At 47.3% G+C, this 24,292-nt stretch overlaps 1 protein-coding gene across 3 annotated transcripts in view; it reads right to left on the bottom strand.

The window, feature by feature from the left end:
- The window catches only part of CUL4A (cullin 4A), a 44,243-nt gene that overhangs the window by 1,850 nt on the left and 18,101 nt on the right, over positions 1-24,292 (bottom strand). For 2 of the 3 annotated variants that reach the window (XM_065895802.1, XM_065895804.1), the window contains 10 exons: positions 23,081-23,148; positions 20,799-20,917; positions 17,581-17,773; positions 16,157-16,261; positions 15,749-15,859; positions 15,581-15,666; positions 14,899-15,006; positions 4,959-5,072; positions 2,661-2,766; positions 2,206-2,378 (listed from right to left, as the gene is read on the bottom strand). In XM_065895802.1, coding sequence (XP_065751874.1) covers positions 2,206-2,378; positions 2,661-2,766; positions 4,959-5,072; positions 14,899-15,006; positions 15,581-15,666; positions 15,749-15,859; positions 16,157-16,261; positions 17,581-17,773; positions 20,799-20,917; positions 23,081-23,148 — 1,183 coding nt within the window. Of the gene's footprint in view, positions 1-2,205; positions 2,379-2,660; positions 2,767-4,958; positions 5,073-14,898; positions 15,007-15,565; positions 15,667-15,748; positions 15,860-16,156; positions 16,262-17,580; positions 17,774-20,798; positions 20,918-23,080; positions 23,149-24,292 lie in introns of all 3 variants that reach the window. The other variant, XM_065895803.1, reaches the window with a different exon arrangement.

Below are 24,292 nucleotides of genomic sequence, written 5' to 3'. Positions count from 1 at the left end.
ACTAAAATAATTTCTACACTGCCCACAGAAAGATTTAAATGTATAAACTACTAGAAAAAGAGGTAAATGTTTTTTAAAATTTGGGTTAGAGGAAGGTCTTTCTTAGGATGACCCCCAAGTCAGAAACTGTGGAAGAAAAGACTCTACTTCCCACCGTAGTCATGTGGGAGACGCTCTCAGAACGACAAGATCATGTGCACAAAAGACGAAGGTTAACGTCCTCAATATAAACAGGACGCCCACAAGTCAGAGGTGGAATAGTACAATAAATGTACCAGTGACTTGAATTCAAGCAGTTAATTAAAAAGAGAAAACTGCAAACGGCCGCCCACGAAGAGCTGGACCAGCATCTACAAGGTGCTTCCAAGCGCTCGGCCAAGAGTCTTAAGCAAAAGCGTTTTCACTGAAATCTCACATCCTGAGATGGTGTTACACTTATTCTAAAAGATGAAGAACTGAGGACTAGAAAGGTTACCTACTTCGTACGAACTCCTAAATGGCAAAAAGATGCTCAGAGGAACCAAAGGAAGTCACACTAACACGGCAGTGAACTACTTCGGTGCCTGAGAACGGGGTGGGCAAAGGCCGGGGACGGAGGTCAGGACCCCCGTGAGCCAGAGACTGGAATCTGGCTGAGGGGTCAAGTCAACAAAGTTCACCTTCTCTGACGCAGCGATTCCAGGGCAAGGAGTTTACGCTCAAGAAACAACCCCGCCAGGGAGACAGGAGTGTTCTGAACAGGATGGTCGGCATAACCCGATTTCCAGGAATGGAAACATCCTGACTGCCTTTCGGCAGGGGCGCTGCCAGGCCCTGCAGATGGGCCCCATGGATTCTCGGATTCGAGCCACACAATGGATCACTCTGTACCCTTAAAAACCAAGTCCTGACATGGAAAGAGGCCCAGGGTGAAGAACAGGAACAGCTTACAAAATGGTGCATGTAAATGGCACGTGGAGCGATCCCATTAAGACAAGTTTACACATGCACATCAGAGAAAAGAGCTGCCTGCAAGAAAAGCCGCAAACTCAAGTGGCAGGAGAGGTCACCTCTGGCGGAAAAGAGGTGACAGGCCCACTTGGGAATTGTAAGTCCAGAATCTTACACCCTTTAGTCACTCTGGTATAAATTCCTAATAGTAAGAAAGATGGAACGCAGGCTATGTGCATTGAACCTTCAACAGATATGTCGAATTACCCACTAAAAACACTGTGCCAATCCAAGCATCTCAAAAAATAAAAACATTAAAATCCCCGTTTTCTCATATTCTTGCCAACTCCCGATACTATCAAACTTTTAAACATTTCCCAAATTGGTAGCCAAAAAATAGAATATTATTTCAATTTGAATTGAAAAAACTACTGATGAGATTAAATAACTTTCAGGCATTTGTTGATCTCTTTCTTTTGCACGATCTGAACATACTTCCCGACTGGGCAACACCGAGCTCCTCCGGGGAAGGGCAGCAGGCCTCAGACCCGCTGCAGGTGTAGGAGCATCTGTGATGCCACCTCAGACCTTCAGAGCTGCCCGTGCATCATCTGGACTACCTCCCTCCCCACAAGGCCCTGTCTCGCTCATCCACACGTACAAGGGGGCGGCTGACACCTGCTCTGTAGATGGGCACCAGGGTGCATCTGCCCGCCTGGCCCACACGCTGATCACAGCCCTGCGGTACCAGGGCTTCTGCATCAGGGAGGCCCGAGGGCAGGTCCAGAACCTGCTCCGGACACGTGACACTTGAGAGCCTGATCGAAGCTACAGATGCTCCACCTGTACATGGATCCCAGAGGCGCTGCTGGTGGGTCCACAACTCCCAGGACCCTCACCACTTCCACCCCAGGACCTGGTGGAGGCGAGGCCGAGAGAATGGCTGAGTGCTGTGTAGAAATCAAGAGACAAGTCACCAGGTTTTGGAAATGACGTGCTCTCCACGCTAACAGCATGCGGTCTAGGAAGATCTGATTTATCCACCACTTCTGTGAATAGGAACCGTAACTGTTAAATGCATTTCTTTCTGATTTTTGCCCCTGTCGTGAGTATAAAGTAATGAAAGGTACGTTAAAATAAGCCCTCTCATAGACATGACGTATGTAATTAGACACTTTAGAATATGCTCTGGAACCCTACAGTCGAGAAATCACTCTAAACCTAGTGACTCCCTGGTGAGCGCCGTGTAACAGAAGAGAAAGTGGGTGCACGTACGGTTTCCTTCATCTGGATTTGATTGATCTTGATCCGAAACAACTTGTGCTTGAACTCTCCATTGAAGACGAATCTGTCTCCGTCTTCGACCTCCCTCCCTCTGGGACTTTTGATCAGCACGCGTGCCCTCCCGCAGGCCAGGGACTGCAACGTCCTCCGCAGCTCGCTGCCCTCTGGGTGGGAGAAAGCGCACAGGTCAGGAGCCCGGGCAGCCGCGACCTCGGGTGCAGCCGGCAGGGGCCGCGCCTCCACGCCCTCTTCCCCGAAGCCGCCCGCGCTGCGGAGGCGTGCCTACCTATCCCGGTGGCCATCTTTATGTCCGCCTACCTATCCCGGTGGCCGTCTTTATGTCCGCCTACCTATCCCGGTGGCCGTCTTTATGTCCGCCTACCTATCCCGGTGGCCGTCTTTATGTCCGCCTACCTATCCCGGTGGCCGTCTTTATGTCCGCCTACCTATCCCGGTGGCCGTCTTTACGTCCTCGAAGCTGAACCCGTCGCCTTCGTTGAACATGAGAAGCACCAGCGTCTGGAGCAGCGACACCTGCAGCTCCTTCTTCCCCTTGAAGAGAAGGACAGCTCACGTGGGACGCTGCGTTCGCGCACCCCGCGGACCTCTTTAAGAGCCTCCTCTTTGCTCTCAAACTTTGTGTGCGCGGGGAATGGTAAGAATTACTAACTGAGCGCCCAATAAGAAGAAATTAAGTTACGAGTTATACAAGAATAAAATGACTCAGGACTGCACTTAAGTCTTCTCTTGAAATACTCTGGACAGAGCGTGAGAAGGCACGGTGAGGGGCCAGGCTGGAGGGGAAGCGGGCAGGAGACGTGGCTGATGCTGCATGCCGAGAACAAGGACACTGCGAACAGGCGCACACGTCACACCTCGCTCGACTGCAGGTCTGCGTGTCTGTCAGCTCCCTTTCCGAGCACCTGCTCCTTCTGTGCCGCGTCCCACGTCAGTGACTCAGTATTTCAAACCCGCCACCAGAAAAGGACTAGGACTCACTGAAGGCTCACACGACAGTTAGCATTTTCTTGGCAACAAAGTATTTTTAAGTTAAGGTATACAGTGGCTTCTCAGACGTAGCGCTGTCACACGCACAAAGCCATGTGACCCGCCTTATCGCGATACTCCCTCCACTGCAGCAGCTGACATGGGCCCCACCTCCTGTCACCCAGCCCCTGCCACGGACACTCGCCACGTGGTCACTGTGGGGAGGGGCACCCTGTGCAAGTGCTTCCTCTGGGCCCAGCCGGGGGTGTGGACAGTAAGGGGACCGTGGGATTTAACTCTCACGACACCTTAAAGAACCATATGTGAGGTCTTCCCTGGTGGCGCAGTGGTTAAGAATCTGCCTGCCAATGCAGGGGACATGGGTTCGAGCCCTGGTCCAGGAAGATCCCACATGCCGCGGAGCAACTAAGCCCGGGCACCACGACTACTGAGCCTGCGCTCTAGAGCCCGCAAGCCACAACTACTGAGCCAACGAGCCACAACTACTGAAGCCTGCATGCCTAGAGCCCGTGCTCCGCAACAAGAGAAGCCACCGTGATGAGAAACCCACACACCGCAATGAAGAGTAGCCCCCGCTCGCCACGACTAGAGAAAGCCTGTGCACAGCAACGAAGACCCAACGCAGCCAAAAAAGAAACAAATAAATCAATTTATTAAAAAAAAAAAAGAAAAAACAAGAACTATATGTAGCGTGTGTGGTTTTGTGTAGATGACCCTGTACAATAACACACAATGAAATATGTACAGATAATTTATGTGTAATTGTATATTTAATTTATATGAAAATGCGTAGTTAACGTAGTATGACTGCAAAACAGTAATTCTGTAATTTTTTGGCTCAGTATACATAATTGAATTTTGTTTACAAAATTGAAGTTAAGTTCGAATATGGACTGTTTTGTGACGTCTCTTTCACTTATCAATACACTGTATGCATTCTCCCTTCCTAGACTATCACTTTTAATAACAGCACCGAAACAGATATTCTTCTTCATTAATCTGTGAAAATGCTTTATGAAGACGAATTCCTAGAGTTGGAACTACTTGCGACAAGCCCGTGATTGCTGGTTCTGAGACGCAGCACCACACTGCCCTCTGCAGGGCTCACGGGCTCCTTCCCGCAGGGGGCGAGGCTGCTGCTCTTTTAGTTGTAGCCTCTATCAGTTTCCTAGTCAGAGTGGCGTTTTACTGCTTTTAACCTGTAACCCTTTGACTGGCGGAGAAGTGGACACGTTTTCATAGATCGCGATGTTTCAGTCTCACTTTTATGAACTGCCTCTTCACAGCCTTAGCTTTTTTTTTTTTTTTTTTTTTTTTTTTGCGGTATGCGGGCCCCTCACTGTTGTGGCCTCTCCCGTTGCGGAGCACAGGTTCCAGACGCGCAGGCTCAGCGGCCATGGCTCACGGGTCCAGCCGCTCCGTGGCATGTGGGATCTTCCCAGACCGGGGCACAAATCCGCGTCCCCTGCATCGGCAGGCGGACTCTCAACCACTGCGCCACCAGGGAAGCCCAGCTCTATTTTTAATTAGGTAAATGCTTTTCTATTCTAATTAATTTTTATTGATTAGAATAGTAAATCCTTCGACTGTTTCATTTTATTAACCTTTGAAAAGCCAGTGTTGAGTTATATTGAATAAACACTTCCTTTCTTTGCTACCAAAGTTCAATCACAATCAAAAAACATTCTATTAACATACGTAAGAAAAATAAAAAGTGGAGGAGACACAGGACTTACCTCTTTAAACTCTGCTTTCAACACAGCGTGACCCAGTGTAGTTTGCCACTGAAGCTTTCGACCGCTGTGCTTTCCAAGATAAAACGTCTTGAATACTTCCTGAAGTTTAATCATCTGTCAAGCCAAGAAAACAACAAGTTAATTACACTAAACACCTTTAACCTGAAGAAGCACACACTGTTCAGGGCTCACGCCTGAATGAAAAGTCAGTTCTGTTCTGACAGCTGCCGCCACCTGCTCGGGCCCCGAGGTTGCGATTTCAACGGTACTTTCTGGGAGGGCTCCCGACGCCGTCCAAGGACGTGAGGCTGGGACCTCCCTCCTGAGCCCCCGGGGGCTTCCTCGGCCCCTCCCGCAGCCTCTGTGCCCTGGAGCGCCCGCGGCTCTCATCAGCCTTCATCTGGTGAGCCGACCCCTCTGGACAGCTTCCCTCTGCGGCCTCCCCCTGCCCCCGGGCGCCCGACACCCTCAGCTCGAGGATTCCTGTCTCCAACTGGCGACCACGCCTTCTGGGTCTTTTCGGGTTTGTCTTCTCATCCTGGAGCCCCAGGGCCTGCACTCCACTCGGCCCTGGCAGTGTCATGAGCCCAGGCCCAGGTCCCAGGAGAGGGTTCAGTTCTCCCCTGGGCCCGGCTCCCCCGACTCCACGGCGTGCACCTCCTCTTCCCACCCCTCTGCCAGGTCCGGAGCTGCTCGCCGGCACTGTCACCAGCCCCCTGGACGGGGTGCTAAGGGAGCAGGACCTGGGCTGCCTCTGCGCTACTGCAAAGCAGGTGCCGAGGGATGAGGGTCTGGGCCCTCAGCCTCGCAGCTGCCTGGCAACTCCTCTTCATGCTTCCAAACTCAGCTCCTAGTCACCCCATGGACCCATGACCCATCTTCAATACATCAAGTCCCAGGCATGATGTCACCGCATGTCTAAGTATTTCAGAACACAGCTAACAGACAAGGACTCTTCTAGAAAGCGGGCCTACTGCACCATCTCACACCTAAAGAAAGCCAACGGTGTGATAATCCTTCCAATGCAGACGTCTCTTAAAAGTATTTCCTGGAGATTAAGTCCCAGGAGTGGAAATAATAATAATGATTATAACAAGGTAGCAGCAGCTAACACTGGAGCTTACTAGCTAGTTACTGTTCTAGGCTCAACAAAGATCAAAGACCTAAATAAAATTAAAACTACTAAAGCTCTCAGAAGAAAACATAGGCGCACATTTTCGTGACCTTGGATTTGGCAACAGTTTTTTAGATACGACCAAAAGTACAAGTAACAACAGAAAAAAACCAGATTAAGTGGACTTCATCAAAATTAAAAACTTTTATGCAGAGGACACTATCAAGAAAATAAAAAAGCTCACAGAAGATATCTGCAAGTCACATGTCTGATAAGGATCTAATGTCTGGAACACAGAAAGACCTCTCACCACTTAACAGACAGAAAACACAATTAAAACATGGGCAGACAACTGAATAAATAAATGTAACAGAATGAATAGACGAGTAATAAACCTTTTGAATTAAAAAACAAAAATGGGCAGAGGACTTGAATAGACAATTCTCCAAAGAAGGTCTACAAATAGCCAATAAGCACATGTAAAGATGCTCCACGTCATCAGTCACCAGGCAAAAGCAAGTCTAACCAAAATGAGACACCGATTCCTACCAAGATGGCTATGTCATAAAAAATGAAAAATAACAAATGCTGGTGAGGAGGTGTGGAAATTGGAACCCCTGTGAGTTGCTGATGGGAACGTAAAATGGCGTAGGTGCTATGAAAAATGGTGGTAGTTTGTCAAAAAAGTTGAACAATTATCACACGAACCGGCAATTCTACTCCTAGGGATAGACCCCAAAAAGCCGACAACGGGTAATCAAACACGGCACACTCATGTTCACAGCAGCATCATTCACGACAGTCAGAAGGTGGAAAATAGCCCACATGCCCACTGATGGATGGATAAACGAATGTGGTCCATGTACCCAATGGAGCGTGATTCAGCCTTAAATTGGCATGAAGATGCCACAGGCAACGGCGTGGACGAACCCTGAGGACATGATGCTTGGTGAGAGAAGCCCAACCGAAAAGGCCACACAACGTACGATCTCATTTATAGCAAACGTCTAGAACAAGTAGATCCAGAACAAGTAGATCAGTGGTTGCCTAGGTCTGGGGTGGAGAGAGAGAGGAGAGAGAGGAGAGAGAGGAGAGAGAGGAGAGAGAGGAGAGAGAGGGGAGAGAGGGGAGAGAGGGGAGAGAGGGGAGAGAGGGGAGAGAGGGGAGAGAGGGGAGAGAGGGGAGAGAGGGGAGAGAGGGGAGAGAGGGGAGAGAGGGGAGAGAGGGGAGAGAGGGGAGAGAGGGAGAGGGGGAGAGTGTGTGTGTGTGTATATGTGTGTGTGTGTGTGTGTGTGTGTGTGTGTGTGTGTGTGTGTGTGTGTGTAGTGGGGATGGGGGATGGGAAGGACTGCATACTGGGTCAGGGCTTCTGTTTGGGATAATGGAAAAGGTCTGAACTTTCCATAACTTAATGCCACTGAGCTGTACACAAAACTGTAGGTGTATTTTACCAAGTACGAGTATTTGGTAAGCCCCAAACACCTTTTGCTAGAAGACCAAGGTTCTCAAGAGTGCAGGGGTCCATGCTGAAGCACAGGAGCTAGGAGAGCCCCCGCAAGCCAGAGGTGGGGTAATCTCAGCATCAAATAGGTAAGAATCCAGGAGTGCACACTGACAGAGACGGAGGAAAAATAAGTAAATTCGTGGGGCAGAGGGGAAGGCTCGTCCTAGGAAGAGGATGCCAACTTCTAAACAGAGAGAAACAGGAGATGGGACGGGATCACTACTTGTAGGTGAGCATGGACCCGGGCAAGTGAGTCTGATGGGGATTAAGAGGTTCACATCGTCCTCGAATTCTCCCCACAAGTTACTTGATAACTACAAACCAGCTGACACCATAACCAGGTGAGCACAGGTATCATCACCACCAGGGGCAGAGGAAAAGCGTGCGGCCCTGGCCCAGGGACCCAGAAGACTGCGGCGGGACCTGCACGGCCGGCGTCTAACCCGCCAGCAAGCCGGGAGCCTGTGAGCACCACCTGCAGTTCCAAAAGGGCTGCGTCGTGAGGGAGAAGGAAGGGGGTGCTGCTGCCCCGCTGAAGGGGACTGCAGACGCGGGCGACGTGGGGGCCTGGCAACCAGAGAAAACGCCACGCGGGACGCGGCTGGGACACTGACAAAATCGGAATATGGCGACATGCAGGATGGGGGCGGAACATCCACGTCAACTCTCTGCACTTAGCAGTGTCCTCTGGTCCTATTCCCAGGAAATCCCCTCTAACGTACTGTGATTAAAGGACGTGATGCAACCTACTCTCAAGTGGATCAGGAAACAACGCACATTACGGGGAGTGTGATGGGCACGCCTGGCGGCACTAGGGAGTGGTGGAGGGTACTGGGAACCCTGAACCGTTCTTGCAAATTCCTCTAAGCCTGAATTGTTTGGCGTTTTTTTTTTTTAATTTTTGAAGTTTATTTATTTTTATACAGCAGGTTCTTATTAGCTATCCATTTTATACACATTGATGTATACATGTCAATCCCAATCTCCCAGTTCATCACATCACCACCCCAACCCCCTGCCGCTTTCCCCCTTTGGTGTCCATACGTTTGGTCTCTACATCTGTGTCTACTTCTGCCCTGCAAACTGGTTCATCTGCACCATTCTTCTAGGTTCCACATATATGCGTTAACATACGATATTTGTTTTTCTCTTTCTGACTTACTTCACTCTGCATGACAGTCTCTAGAGCCATCCACGCCTCTACAAATGACCCAATTTTGTTCCTTTTTATGTCTAAGTAATATTCCATTGTATACATGTACCGCATCTTCTTTATCCATTCATCTGTCGATGGGCATTTAGGTTGCTTCCATGCCATGGCTATTGTAAATAGTGCTGCAATGAACATTGGGGTGCACGTGCCTTTTTGAATTATGGTTTTTTCTGGGTATATGCCCAGTAGTGGGATTGCTGGGTCATATGGTAGTTCTCTTTTTAGTTTTTTAAGGAACCTCCATACTGTTCTCCATAGTTACTATCGATTTACATTCCCACCAACAGTGCAAGAGGGTTCCCTTTTCTCCACACCCTCTCCAGCATTTGTTGTTTGTAGATTTTCTGATGATGCCCATTCTAACTGGTGTGAGGTGGTACCTCATTGTAGTTTTGATTTGCATTTCTCTAATAATTAGTGATGTTGAGCAGCTTTTCATGTGCCTCTTGGCCGTCTGTATGTCATCTTGGGAGAAATGTCTATTTAGGTCTTCTGCCCATTTTTGGATTGGGTTGTTCGTTTTTTAAATATTGAGCTGCATGAGCTGTTTATATATTTTGGAGATTAATCCTTTGTCCATTGATTTGCTTGCAAATATTTTCTCCCATCCTGAGGGTTGTCCTTTCGTCTTGTTTGTAGTTTCCTTTGCTTTGCAAAAGCTTTTAAGTATCATTAGGTCCAATTTGTTTATTCTTGTTTTTATTTCCATTACTCTAGGAGGTGGATCAAAAAAGATCTTGTTGTGATTTATGTCAAAGAGTGTTCTTCCTATGTTTTCCTCTAAGTGTTTTTATAGTGTCCGGTCTTACATTTAGGTCTCTAACCCATTTTGAGTTTACTTTTGTGTATGGTGCTAGGGAGTGTTCTAATTTCATTCTTTCACATGTAGCTGTCCAGTTTTCCCAGCACCGCTTATTGAAGAGACTGTCTTTTCTCCACTGTATACCCTTGCCTCCTTTTGTCATAGATTAGTTGACCATAGGTGCGTGGGTTTATCTCTGGGCTTTCTAACCTGTTCCATTGATCTATATTTCTGTTATTGTGCCAGCACCATATTGTCTTGATTACTGTAACTTTGTAGTAGAGTCTGAAGTCAGGGAGTCTGATTCCTCCAGCTCCGTTTTTTTCCCCTCAACATTGCTTTGGCTATTTGGGGTCTTTTGGGTCTCCAAACAAATTTTAAGATTTTTTGTTCTAGTTCTGTAAAAAAATGCCACTGGTAATTTGTTAGGGATTGCACTGAATCTGTAGATTGCCTTGGGTAGTACAGTCATTTTCACAATATTGATTCTTTCAATCCAAGAACATGGCATATCTCTCCATCTGTTTGTGTCATCTTTGATTTCTTTCATCAGTGTCAGTTTTCTGAGTGCAGGTCTTTTATCTCCTTAGGTAGGTTTATTCCTAGGTATTTTATTCTTTTTGTTGCATTGGTGAATGGGACTGTTTCCTTAATTTCTCTTTCTGATTTTTCGTTGTTAGTGTATAGGAATGCAAGAGATTTCTGTGCATTAATTTTGTATCCTGCAAACTTACCAAATTCATTGATTAGCTCTAGGAGTTTTCTGGTGGCATCTTTAGGATTCTCTATGTATAGTATCATGTAATCTGCAAATAGTGACAGTTTTACTTCTTCTTTTCCAACTTGTATGCCTTTTCTTTTTCTTCTCTGATTGCCGTGGCTAGGACTTCCAAAACTATGTTGAATAGTGGCAAGAGTGGACATCCTTGTCTTGTTCCTGATCTTAGAGGAAATGCTTTCAGTTTTTCACCATTGAGAATGATGTTTGCTGTGGGTTTGTCGTATATGGCCTTTATTATGTTGAGGTAGGTTCCCTCTATGTTCACTTTCTGGAGAGTGTTTATCATAAATGGGTGTTGAATTGTGTCAAAAGCTTTTTCTGCATGTATTGAGATGATCATATGGTATTTATTCTTCAATTTGTTAATACGGTGTATCACTTGATTGATTTGCATATATTGAAGAATCCTTGCATCCCTGGGATAAACCCCACTTGATCATGGTGTACGATCCTTTTAATGTGTTGTTGGATTCTGTTTGCTAGTATTTTGTTGAGGATTTCTGCATGTATAATTCATCAGTGATACTGGTCTGCAATTTTCTCTTTTTGTAGTACGTTTGCCTGGTGTTGGTATCAGGGTGATGGTGGCCTCATAGAATGAGTTTGGGAGTGTTCCTCCCTCTGCAATTTTTTGGAAGAGTTTGAGAAGGATGGGTGTTAGCTCTTCTCTAAATGTTTGACAGAATTCACCTGTGAAGCCACCTGGTCCTGGACTTTTGTTTGTTGGGAGATTTTTAATCACAGTTTCAATTTCATTACTTGTGACTGATCTGTTCATATTTTCCATTTCTTCCTGGTTCAGTCTTGGAAGGTTATACCTTTCTAAGAATTTGTCCATTTCTTCCAGGTTGTCCATTTTATTGGCACAGAGCTGCCTGTAGTAGTCTCTTATGATGCTTTATATTTCTGCGGTGTCCATTGTAACTTCTCCTTTTTAATTTCTAATTTTATTGATTTGCCTCCTCTCCCTCTTTTTCCTTTTTGTTTTTATTTTATTTATTTATTTTTGGCTGCACTGGGTCTTCGTTGCTGCACACGGGCTCTCTCTAGTTGCGGCGAGCGGGGGCTACCCTTTGCTGCAGTGCGCGTGCTTCTCATCACGGTGGCTTCTCTCATTGCGGAGCACAGGCTCTAGGCACGCGGGCTTCAACAGTTGTGGCACGCGGGTTCTAGAGTGCAGGCTCAGTAGTTGTGGCGCATGGGCTTAGTTGCTCCACGGCATGTGGGATCTTCCTGGACCAGGACTCGCACCTGTGACCCCTGCATTGGCAGGCGGATTCTTAACCACTGCGCCACCAGGGAAGTCCCACTCCCTCTTCTTCTTGATGAGCCTGGCTGAAGGTTTAGCAATTTTGTTTATCTTCTCAGAGAACCAGCTTTTAGTTCTACTGATCTTTGCTATTGTTTTCTTTGTTTCTATTTCATTTATTTCTGCTCTGATCTTTATGATTTCTTTCCTTCTGCTAACTTCAGGGTTTTTTAGTTCCTCTTTCTCTAGTTCCTTTAGGTGTAAGGTTAGGTTGTTTGAGATTTTTCTTGTTTCTTGAGGTAGGCTTGTATTGCTATAAACTTCCCTCTTAGAACTGCTTTTGCTGCATCCCATAGGTTTTGGATCAGCGTGTTTTCATTGTCATTTGTCTCTAGGTAATTTCTGATTTCCTCTTTGATTTCTTCAGTGATCTCTTGGTTATTTAGTAACGTATTGTTTAGCGTCCACGTGTTTGTGATTTTTACGTTTTTTTTCCTTGTAACTGATTTCTAATCTCAGAGCGTTGTGGTCGGAAAAGATGCTTGACATGATTTTGATTTTCCTACATTTACCAAAGATTGATTTATGATCCAAGATGTGATCTATCCTGGAGAACGACCCATGAGAACTTGAGAAGAAAGTGTAATCTGCCGTTTTTGGATGAAATATCCTATAAATATCAATTAAATCTATCTGGTCTATTGCGTCATTTAAAGCTTGTGTTTCCTTATTAATTTTCTGTCTGGATGGTGTAGGTGAGGTGTTAAAGTCCCCCACTATTCTTGTGTTACTGTTGATTTCCTCTTTTACAGCTGTTAGCAGTTGCCTTAAGTATTGAGGTGCTCCTATGTTGGGTGCATATATAATTGTTATATCTTCTCAGATCGATCACTTGATCATTACGTAGTGTCCTTCCCTGTCTCTTGTAACAGTCTTTATTTTAAAGTCTATTTCATCTGATACGAGTATTGCTACTCCAGCTTTCTTTTGATTTCCATTTTCATAGAATATCTTTCTCCATCCCCTCACTTTCAGTCTGTATGTGTCCCTAGATCTGAAGTGGGTCTCTTGCAGACAGCATATATATGGGTCTTGTTTTCGTATGCATTCAGTGAGCCTGTGTCTTTTGGTTGGAGCATTTAATCCATTCACGTTTAAGGTAATTACTGATACATATGTTCCTATGACCATTTTCTTAATTCCTATGGGTTTGTTTTTGTAGGTCTTTTTCTTCTCTTGTGTTTCCCACTTACAGAAGTTCCTTTAGCATTTGTTGTAGAGCTGGTTTGGTGGTGCTGAATTCTCTTAGCTTTTGCTTGTCTGTGAAACTTTTGATTTCTCCATCGAATCTGAATGAGATCCTTGCTGGGTAATCTTGGTTGTAGGTTCTTCCCTTTCATTGCTTTAAATATGTCATGCCACCCCCTTCTGGCTTGTAGAGTTTCTGCTGAGAAATCAGCTGTTAACCTTATGGGAGTTCCCTTGAATGTTATTTGTCATTTTTCCCTTGCTGCTTTCAATAATTTTTCTTTGTCTTTAATTTTTGCCAATTTGATTTCTATGTGTCTTGTCATGTTTCTCCTTGGGTTTATCCTGTATGGGACTCTCTGTGCTTCCTGGACTTGGGTGGCTATTTCCTTTCCCATGTTAGGGAAGTTTTTGACTATAATCTCCTCAAATATTTTCTCAGGTCCTTTCTCTCTTCTCCTTCTGGGACCCCTATAATGCAAATGTTGTTGCATTTAATGTTGTCCCAGAGGTCTCATAGGTTGTCTTCATTTCTTTTCATTCTTTTTTCTTTATTCTGTTCTGTGGCAGTGAATTCCACCATTCTGTCTTCCAGGTCACTTATCTGTTCTTCTGCCTCAGTTATTCTGCTATTGATTCCTTCCAGTGTATTTTTCATTTCAGTTATTGTACTGTTCATCTCTGTTTGTTTGTTCTTTAATTCTTCTAGGTCTTTGTTAAACATTTCTTGCATCTTCTCAATCTTTGCCTCCATTCTTTTTCCGAGGTCCTGGATCATCTTCACTATCATTATTCTGAATTCTTTTTCTGGAAGGCTGCCTACCTCCACTTCATTTAGTTATTTCTCTGGGGTTTTATCTTGTTCCTTCATCTGGTACAAAGTCCTCTGCCTTTTCATTTTGTCTACCTTTCTGTGCATGTGGTCTTCCTTCCACAGGCTGCAGAACTGTAGTTCTTCTTGCTTCTGCTGTCTGCCCTCTGGTGGACGAGGCTCTCTCAGCCTGAACTATTTTGATACAACTGAACAGACCTGCAGCACCATGAGTGGGGTACGCCCTGGGGGAGGAGGTAAGGGGTGTCTTCTGGCGAAGGTGACTGGGGAGACAAGTGTCTCCCAGATGGTGGGGGGGCGTGGTGGTTTTCTGCAGAAGAGGTTCCACTGGGAGGGTCACACCTGGGCCCGGGAGCACGAGCGAACCGGGTAGGTGCAGCGTGCCTCAGAGTCTTCCATCGGGTGCAGAGATTCAGGGAGGGAGGGCCGAGCTCATGGCTGTGGAGGTCCCTTGGGGCAAGCGGACACATAGGCTGGAGGCTGAGTGGGGCATGTGCGCAAGGGGAAGGTAACGGAGGGGGCTTCCAGAGAACATCAGCATTCAGGATGGAGGGAAGGGAAAAAAGAGAAGAAGACCACAAAGGCAACTGACTAGTGGGGTCAGAAACAGAAGAACAGCCAAGGAAAGATACTGTCTTGAAAACAGGAAGAAGGGCTCCAAGAGGCAGTGCTCTGCCCCGGCTCCCAGGGTCCAGGGCTCCATGCCCAGCTCCCTTCCGGGAGGCCTGGCACCAGCCAGCTGGCGCCCCGACCAGCGGTCCAGATGCTGCTTCCTTCTCTGCACGTTCCATGCCCGAGCCCAGGGTTCTCCCCAGTACCCGCACGTCCCCAGAGAACCAGAGTGATGGCCGGCACACGCACCATCCCCTGCCCCTCGCGGGACCCTGGCACTGTCTACAACAGGCGGGAGGGACAGCCAGACAAGGAGGCCCATGGCTCCGCATGCAGGAACTTTTTTAAAAAGCGCCTGTGCTAGCACCTTCTTCACGGGCGGCCAGTGGACACGGAGACAAAAAGCGTCTACTGTGAACACTGTTTAGACAGAGACGACTGGGGTTTTGACCAAGTGCGTGATTTAAACACTCCTTGAAAGACAGCACATCTGTGCCGGCATGGGTGCTACAAGGGGGAGGTCCGTGGGGCTCTGGAGCACCAGTATATGAATAACAAAGGGCATTCGGGCTTTAAAACACTTACCTCTGGAGTTAGATGTACTTCCATGGGGGTGTATGTCGGCCAGTATCCCATCGTAAGTATGTTCACTGTCAGGTCTATAGAGCCTGGGTCACTTTGATTCTGCATATACTAAAAATAAAGAAAATCAGAACAGAATGATTACTTTAGAATATCACCAAAAAGAATTAATTCATTAAAAAGTAAATGGTGTCATTTTCAAAGTACAGTTTACCTTGTCTTTTCATTTATTTTAGTCCCTGGAACATATTTCACCAAAACCACATACCCTGTTCTAAAGTCACTAGAAATGTTTTCTCTTCTTTAGTCAAATAAGGATCATTAAAATCATTTAAGTCAAATTTTTAGTGTGCAATTTCAGGGATTATTTTCCCTTTTTCTTTTTTTGGCTATACTGCACAGCTCGCGGGATCTTAGTTCCCCAACCAGGGACTGAACCTGGGCCCTTGGCGGTGAAAGAGTGAGTCTTAACCACTGGACTGCCAGGGAATTCCCAGGGATTAGTTTTCTTTTTCATTTTGAATTTAAGTTTTTTGAATACGTGAGATGTTAATGGTGTAATTTTTAAGGACGAGGATTCTACACAATTCACATCCTTATGTACATAATTTACATAATCATTTCTCACAATTTAAAATAGGATACTTTTTAAAAAGCTGTTTGACTTGACAAGAACACAACTTGCCTGCTTGAAATGAACCATGATGTCCTTAGAGAGCTCCATGTCCTTGAACATGCCTTCCAGCTTGCTGGTGAAAGCAGCCCCACACTCTGGACACAAGTGGACTGCAGGTGAGCATCCTGGGAGAACACCCATCGGGCACCAAGCCCCACCCCCGCCCCACGCGCTCACCGTGCTTCAGCTTCGACAGCATAGACTTTTCAGCATCAACGGAGGCACTTTTTCCAACGAGGAGTCTTTTTGCTAAATCTTTCTTATAAAATGCCTCAAAGACATCTTTACCTATTTATGAGCAAGTGAGGACAACGTTAGGTCATTAGATAGCTACCATGCAAACGTTCACCTCAACAGCTGAGACAGCCAGAGGGGCGTCCACCCTGACGCCAGCCAGCTCTACCCACTGAATTCCCACAAACACCTCACTCAGTTCGTGGCAGCCGTCACCCTAGTCCCTGTGGTAACAGGGAAGCGGACACATTCCTGTTTTTCTCAACAGAAGACGGGGCCCGACTACAGATGCTCTGTGGACACCGCGTCCTCTGTGCCTGGCAGTGAGGAGATGCCGCGAGCCCCGCTCACCGTGAATGAACCGGAATAGGATCATGATCTTGTCCAGGATCCTCTCCAGCTCCTCGTCCGTTGCTTCCTTATTACCTGCTCTCAATTTTGAATCAACGTGCTTTGCTGTAAGAGGTTCAATTATTTGAAAAATAAGCATTCTTTATATAATACATATTCTAAATAGATGAAGGAAGAGATTTGTTTTCTCCACATGGAAACTGAACAGTATCACTCTGGAACCTTTCCAAAATGACATTATTATGAGATAAAAAGGCAAACACCTGATTTTCTAAGATCTGTACTTTCAGGGCACCGAGAACAAACACTTTGATTCCATGCTGGGGCTCACGACACATGAGTGCTCCAGAAATGGCAGTACCCCATCTTCAAGATGTGCTGTGATACATCCGGGTGAGACTTTCTCAAGAGAAAGCACTCTTCTCAGGGCTGACAATGCAGGGACAGAGCAGTTCTGCTTGGGCTTCTTGTTTCTGAGATACACGAACCCACCATGACCTGGCTTAAGGAAGGCAGAACCCAAGCTCCCAAGAGTCTGAAACCATCTTTAGAGAAATCGCAATCCATAAAGTGGTTCAAAGGCTAAATTAAATTGCCTTTAAACTTCTCCTCTTGTTGCTTTTTTCCCCTTATCATTCTTTATTATGAAATATTCTGAACACAGACAGAAGTAGTCACTTGTACAGTGAACCCCATGTTCCCACCACACATTTTCAACAACCCTCAACAGAGCCCAAGTCTGCATCACACCTTCCCTGCCCTTTGCCTCCTGTCAATCTCAAAAAAAAAAAAAAAAATTTACTCACTAATGAAATTCTGCGAATCCTAAAATATTTTGATATTATCATGAAATAATTATATAAAGTGATAATTTAAAAACTGTTTCATCTTAAAATATGCTATCTCCTGAGATGTCATTCGATTTTACCGTACTTTAGTACTGACTGGAGGATACAACGACAGTGACTAAACAGCGTCTCCTGTTAAGTGTTATCTAAAGACTGATGGTTATCCTCATAGCCTCAGGACGTTCCTGTGTAACAAACCTCAGTCCAGTTTCTGAGCAGAAATCACTGGCTTGTAGTCGACATAGAGAATCAGGGCTCATCCTTACAAAAACAACTCTGGAGCTGTGAGCAGTACAAACTAGGATAAATCTTTATGTCCCTTCTTCTCTTATGATGTCGAGCTCCATTTCCTTACAAAATCACAACTACATGCACCCTTATGCAAGTACCACTCACTTACATATGTATCTAATACACCTATAAGCACACACCTGTGTGCGTGGTTTTTTGGGAAGGTGTGTCCTGTTAAGGCATGTGCCCTGCCCTCCCCATACGGAGGCTGAACCTTTGGGAAACAATCTACTGGGGTTCTGCTTTATCCCCTGTTAAGAAAAGGATAGAAGCATGTGTTTCTACCGATCAGCTCTGCAGGTTTGTTTGGCCTCTTGTTGATGAACGATTCGAAGGACTCCTTCATCAGGTTGATGAACTTCTCGTTCCTCTGGAAGCACACTTCTATCACGTGGTCTACTCGGTCCTTGAAATCCAGCAGGTCCTGCACCATATCTTTATCTTTTTCAGGATTGATAACGATTGTTGTCCCAAAAGTCTGCAAAAACATACCTCAAGTCATCAACAGGTTTCTGATACAACACAATTTTTCTCCTGCTATCAAACAATCATGATAGTTTTATATAAATTAATCACTCCTGGTGTTAAACACTAAATAGTTTCAAAAGTTTCACAAATTTAGTCCACCTTCTAAAAATTAAGTGGATATGCAACTAATGCTTTAGGGTTACAATTCTGCTTCTGGAAGAATTGATCAATTACTGGGGAAATGTCTATTGCTTTCTGAAGAAAAAACTTTTACTTATAAATTCCTCAAATAGAAAGTAACCCCCTTAACCTGATACGCCTAGTTGGACTGCCTGACGATAGTTTTCTTTCCCCTTCACTTCTAACTGTGGGTGGTTTAGAGCCTGGTTTTTAGCCTGTACTTTTAATTTAAAGATGCTATTTAAACATTACTAAAAGTCTGTGCGTGACAACAACAGTTCGCTATCTGATGAAAAACTACCAGCTGAAGAGACGCTGAACACAACCGTGGTTCAACGTAAGACACGTCTTCACAGGAAACACACACAGTTGCACGTCAAAGGTGCCCGTGGAGGCTGATCGCTGGTGAAAAGGTACAAATGACATGGCATAAAGACCTTCTGGAGAGGGACAGGGCATGACCAGCAGGGGCAGGAGAGACTCACTCTTCACTCTGTACCCTTTCACACTGACAGGATTTTAAAATAATGTACATAAGACCACGACACATGAGGGTCAGCTTCATTTTGTGAGGAAACACTGTGCTGTCACGGCGTAACTGCTTATCATTAGTGGACCCTCGGAACCGTGTTCACACACTGACTTTTCCTGCCGAGAATGGACACTGCAAAGGTGAACTCCTGTGTTCAGCACCTGTTCCTGTTCTCTCAGGACTACTGGTCGGCAAAACCCTAAATCTCCACTGGCCTTTCTTAACATAAAGCTCCAGTGCTGACCCAGCGTGAGTCGCTCATGCCTTTCAGCTCAATGCAACCGCACAAAATCCTGGGGGCGTGTGTGCGTGCATGTGTGTCCAAGCTGGCCACATGCAGACCAACGTGCGACTTCAGGCCTGATTATTTCCTTTATCTTTTTCCTCAGCTGAATCTTCCCTGTGACAGTCACAGATTCACGTGCAGCAGAAACAGTGGCAATGTCCTCGCACGCTAAGCCTCGTCTCCCCGACAGTGCCCTGTGGGAAGCTACTGAGCAGCGCCCCAGCCAGGACACTGGCCTTGACACAGCCCACCCGTCCCACCCCGACGGGTCGCGGTGTTCGCCTGTAGCTCCCTGTGTGTGCGTCGCCTGGGCAGGCATCACCTGTGTGTCATCTACACCCATGGCCAAGAGGACAAGCAGTCAGCACCACAAGGATCTCTCCTGTTGCCTTTTGATAACCATACACACACGCACATGCATGCATACACACACAGAAACCCGCAAGCACATGCTTACATAATAAATCCTGGATTTCTAGGAAACAAAGTAGCATACACACCCACCTGACATACCAAAATACGTGAGAGTTCCCACTGAGCAAAGGCACGAGATCACGTTTATACAGTAGATTCACAAAAACAACTTTCGAAAATCTCGATTGTAGAACTCAGCTAGTATCGGGTTGGCCAAAAGGTTCGTTCAGTTTCTTCTGCAAGATGGCTCTAGTAGCGCTTAGTTGTCTTTAACTTCATTCAAAACAATTTTGTTAGACTGTGTTGTGACAGCTGTCACATCAGCGTGCATTTAAAAAAAGACATCAAAATTCGTGAATCTTTGTGTAGCCATTTTAATACTGAAGATGGAAGAAAAAACAACATTCTCGGCATATTATGCTTTATTATTTCAAGAAAGGTAAAAACACAACTGAAGCACAAAAAAAGATTTGTGCAGTATATGGAGAAGGTGCTGTGACTGACAGAACGTGTCAAAAGTGGTTTGCGAAGTTCTGTGCTGGAGAGTTCTCGCTGGACAGTGCTCCAGCCGAGTACACCAGTTCAAGTTGACAGCGATCAAATGGAGACATTCATTGAGGACAATCAGTGTTATACCACGGGGGAGACAGCCGACATACCCCGAATCTCCAAAGCAAGCACTGAACATCATTCCCACCAGCCTGGTTATGTTCATCGCTTTGATGTTTGGGTTCCACGTAAGTAACGCGAAAAAAACCTACTTGATGGTATTTCCGCAGATAATTCTCTACTTAAACGTTCCGTTTTTAAAACAAATTGTGACGGGCGATGCAAAGTGGATACTGTACAGTAAAGAGATCGTGGGGCAAGTGAAATGGACCACCACCAACCACACCAAAGGCCAGTCTTCATCCAAAAAAGGTGATGTTGGGTGTGGGGTGGGATTGGAAGGGAGTCCTCTATTATGAGCTCCTTCCGGAAAACCAAACGATTAATTGCAACAAGTACTGCTCCCAATGAGACCAACTGAAAGCAGCACTCGATGAGAAGCGTCCAGAATTAGTCAACAGGAAACAACACATAATCTTCCATCAGGATAACGCAAGACCGCATGTTTCTATGATGACCAGGCAAAAACTGTTACAGCTTGGCTGGGAAGTTCTGATTCATCCACCGTATCACCAGACATTGCACCTTCAGATTTCCATTTATTTCAGTCTTTACAAAATTCTCTTAATGAAAAAAAATGCAATTCCCTGGAAGACAGTGAAAGGCACCTGAACAGCTCTCTGCTGAAAAAGGTAAAAAGTTTTGGGACGACGGAATTATGAAGTTGCCTGAAAAATGGCAGAAGGTAGTGGAACAAAACAGTGAATAAGTTGTTCCATAAAATTCTTGGTGAAAATGAAAAATGTGTCTTTTATTTCTACTTGAAAACCAAAGGAACTTTTTGGCCAACCCGATACTTACGCTGACGACAAACGGCCAAATGGCAGCTTTTAAAACGTGCTTACACCCGGACGGTATTCATCCCTCAAACTCCTGTGCACGGGTGACCTGGAGGGAGGCGTGTGACGGTGGCCCCACGCCCGTCCCTCACAGAGCCCGACCGATGCCACGCACCTTGATATACTCGCCCCAGTGCTGCAGCAGCGCCTGCTGGCCGCCCCGCACGCGGCTGAACAGCTGGTACATCTGAGTGAGGTCAGGCACTCTGTTCTCATCCAGCAGGTGGTCCAGCCCTGAGATCACACGGCAACGTTAGCTCGGCACGGCGGGCGGGATGGCGGCGCGAGCAAAAGCTAGCTGGGCCGGGGCTCGCGGCACACAGGGCCCCCGCGGACGCGGAAACCCAGGGGTCGGCTGGTTCCTAGGCGGGCAAGGCCCCGTGACGCAGCCCAGCAGGCGAGTCTGGTCCCCCGAGCACCACGCTGGGAGGTGTCGTCCCCACTCCTTCCCCGCACGGAGGCCCCTTATTTGGCCACTGCAGCAAAGGTCGGAAGAACGCTCACACCAACTCTCTGACCTGGGAGCTTTACGACCCCAAATCACTTCTGATTTAGTCCATCAGCCAGAAAGTATATCTGCCTAAGATAAGCTATCAAATCTAATGTTTTAGTTGACTTATTTTATTCGCCTGTATAATAAATTGTGGAAGGAAAACATGTATTGTTTATCAGATACTTGGAGGTGCTTGACAGCATTTTTTTAGGTCTTTACTATTTCAGGTTTTAACAAAGATTTACAAAGATTTTCTAAAACCACCACAGCCAGAAGAGCTTCGTGAAGGACGCTCTAACCACCTGCTTTCTGGTAACTGTGGGGAGGCAGTGAGGTTAGAGCGGAGAAGCTGTGAGCCAGTCACGTGACTGCAGCCTCAGCTTCTGCTGTGAATCAGGCACCGTCCACACGTCAAAGACACACAAACACGTAGGCTGTGCCGACGGACCCTGAGCAAGGCTCTAAATGTCTGTATTTCTCTCAATTACGCTTTGATCTACTGATGCAGATAATTTATTCTACAACTGATCTACTGAAATGCTGAATGATGACTTAAAACTTCAAAAATTATAGCTTTTAATTTTTAAAATGCCTTTAATAAAATTTAGACTATACTCTTACATATATATAATTTACCATTCTCTTGAAACACACTGAAATGATTCATCCAAATTTCTACTGTCTACTTGAAGTTCCCTTTTCTTCTAAAAGTGACTCCTTTTTGGACCGCCCTGGTGGTCCAGTGGTTAAGACCCTGTGCTTCCACTGCAGGGGACGAGGGTTCGATCCCTGGTCGGAGAACTAAGATCCCTCATGCCATACGACGTGGCGCCCCCACCCCCCCCAAAAGTGACTCCTTTTTAATAAACACCTAGTATGAAATCGGAGGACACTTGTTTCAGGTGGACAGTAAATCGAGGCTCCATCCACGTGGAAACGTACCAGTGTGTGGGCTCCAGTGTGATGTGAGCAGGAGACACCAGATTCGCACCCTGGCCCTTGGCTTTCAGGCCGTGATCTGAGGCACTAGTGTCTCGCTCGGTTTTCCTGTAAACTGGGGCTGTTCTAGGACCAGAAGGCTTTTACATGAAGTACAGCAGATGCTCACAAACACTAATTCTCTCCTTTTGGCTTCATTCTGGTTTCACTTGGAAGCCCCACGTTTAGTGTCTCATTAGAGATAATATTACCATCTGGCAAAGCAGACTCCAACCAGACGCATTTGGGGGCTATTGGGCCTTCCCAAAATTAGACTTTAAGGTTTCCAATAGTTTGAAACAGATCCCGTGGCTCCAAACACAACACTGAATGATATAAAAAGCAACACCACGCACTAAAGTGTGCAAGGCTAGACTGTGCTCGTTACAGTGAGGGTGGAGTGAAAACGGCACATCACCTCTAACAGCACGGCGCCAAAACCGCACCGTCGGCCGCGTGCCAAGCTGGCCTGGTCCACCTCTGTCCTGGGGCCATGGCGCCAGCAGCTCGTCTGCCGCAGAGCCGCACGCAGGGCAGGGATGCAGCCCGCGGCCGCCCCCGGCCCGTCGGACCGCGCGCGTCCACACCTGCGGGTCAGTGCCCAGGAGGGACGTCCCTGTACAGGATGGGGCCTGTGAGCACAGCCCAGGCCGTCTGCCGGCCAGAGGGCCTCTCGCAACCAACCTCTCAGCCTGGATAGGACTTCACGTGATTTTAGCTTAAACCGTGGTTCTTACATGTGCCTTTCACTATTGCGTGTCATCAATTTTCCCCTCAAGGGCTAATGTCCATCATTTTTCCGATGATTTTAGTGCCCGTCTTCTCACAACAACAAGTGTCCTCGCGTGCCTACAATGCTCCGCTAACTCTCTTAGCAAATCAGGGACGAGCAATCAGTGCAGAGACACAGAGCTGGGAAAACCTACCTTTCTGCAGAATCGCTGTTAAATGTTCTCCTAACAGCTGCTTCTCCACACAGGCAATCAGTGGTTTCCTGGGAAGTAAACAGAGGCGTGTCAGGAAGGAAGTACAGGGGAGAGCCTGTCGGCCGTGGAGGACGGGGACCCCCGTCCACGCAGCTAAGCCCAAGTCAGCACACGCCGACGCCGACACAGACTCAGGTCACCAGGGCCCCAGGAGAGGCGGACAGCAGCGGAAGGGAGGCACCCTCGCCCACCGCACCTGGGGACGACCCGGGCGGGCTGCCCGCGACCCTGCCCCGCCCGGGTGCCACAGCTGCCCCTCTGCCCTCACTTCTTCCTGCCTGTCTTCCCCCAGGACCACTCTTCAGAATCTGACTTCTCAGAGCGGCCGCTCCTCACCCATCACCCTGCTCGCTCAGCTCTTCTTTTAGGAGATCAGAGCCCTCACTTCGCTCCCAGGTGTATAGACTTCGGCCTTCATTTTGAGGAATTTTTCACCGCACCACCTCAGGTGAACTTCAGGGCGACCCCAGGGGGAGGCGCGGCAGGCACTCGGGCTCCGGGCATGGAGGGCCCAGACACCTGCAGCGCCCGTCCCGAGGGTAGCGGCGTGCACGGGTGAGGCGGGAAGGGGCGCCCGGAGCGCAGCCCATAGGCTGCTGCGGCTCCTTACCTGCGCCACCTCCCTCCTGTTTCTCCGAAAACCGTTTCTCACTCTGTGACCTTTGAATCGCCCGACACCACAGGAGCCACCTCGGGCAGCGCCCCTCGAAACCCTAACCCGAGGGGGGCCACCCTCTGCTCTGCTTAACTCTCAGACACTCCTAAGCGAGACTGGGGAGGGGGCAGTTGTAACACAGCATCTACACACCGTAGGCCGGGGAGGAGGGGCCGAGGGGCCCGGCGCCACCGGGCGCTGCACACAGTCTCCTCCACCCCCCCGCCCCCTCCCACCCCCGTGGACCCCGCTTCGGCCCGACGGCACCGCACCTCCAGTGCCAGGTGTCTGACAGCAGCCTTACCTCTGCTTCACGACCCTCTATTTTCCATGTTCTCAAGCTGTCGCATCCTGTCCCTTTCTTTCATCCTGCCTGGCCCCTCCCCCCACCCCGGGAGTCACCACGTTCTGCACGTTTTAGCACTTTCCCTCTTAAAAACATCTCTCTTTTCTGTCTCTCACGTTTCTGCTCTAATCTTCCTCACTTGAATAAACAT

This window comes from Phocoena phocoena, chromosome 18 (assembly GCF_963924675.1).
Source record: "Phocoena phocoena chromosome 18, mPhoPho1.1, whole genome shotgun sequence".
NCBI classification, from domain to species: domain Eukaryota; kingdom Metazoa; phylum Chordata; class Mammalia; order Artiodactyla; family Phocoenidae; genus Phocoena; species Phocoena phocoena.
The sequence above is the reverse complement of the archived record's forward strand: the minus strand, read 5'-3'. Positions and strand labels throughout refer to the sequence as shown.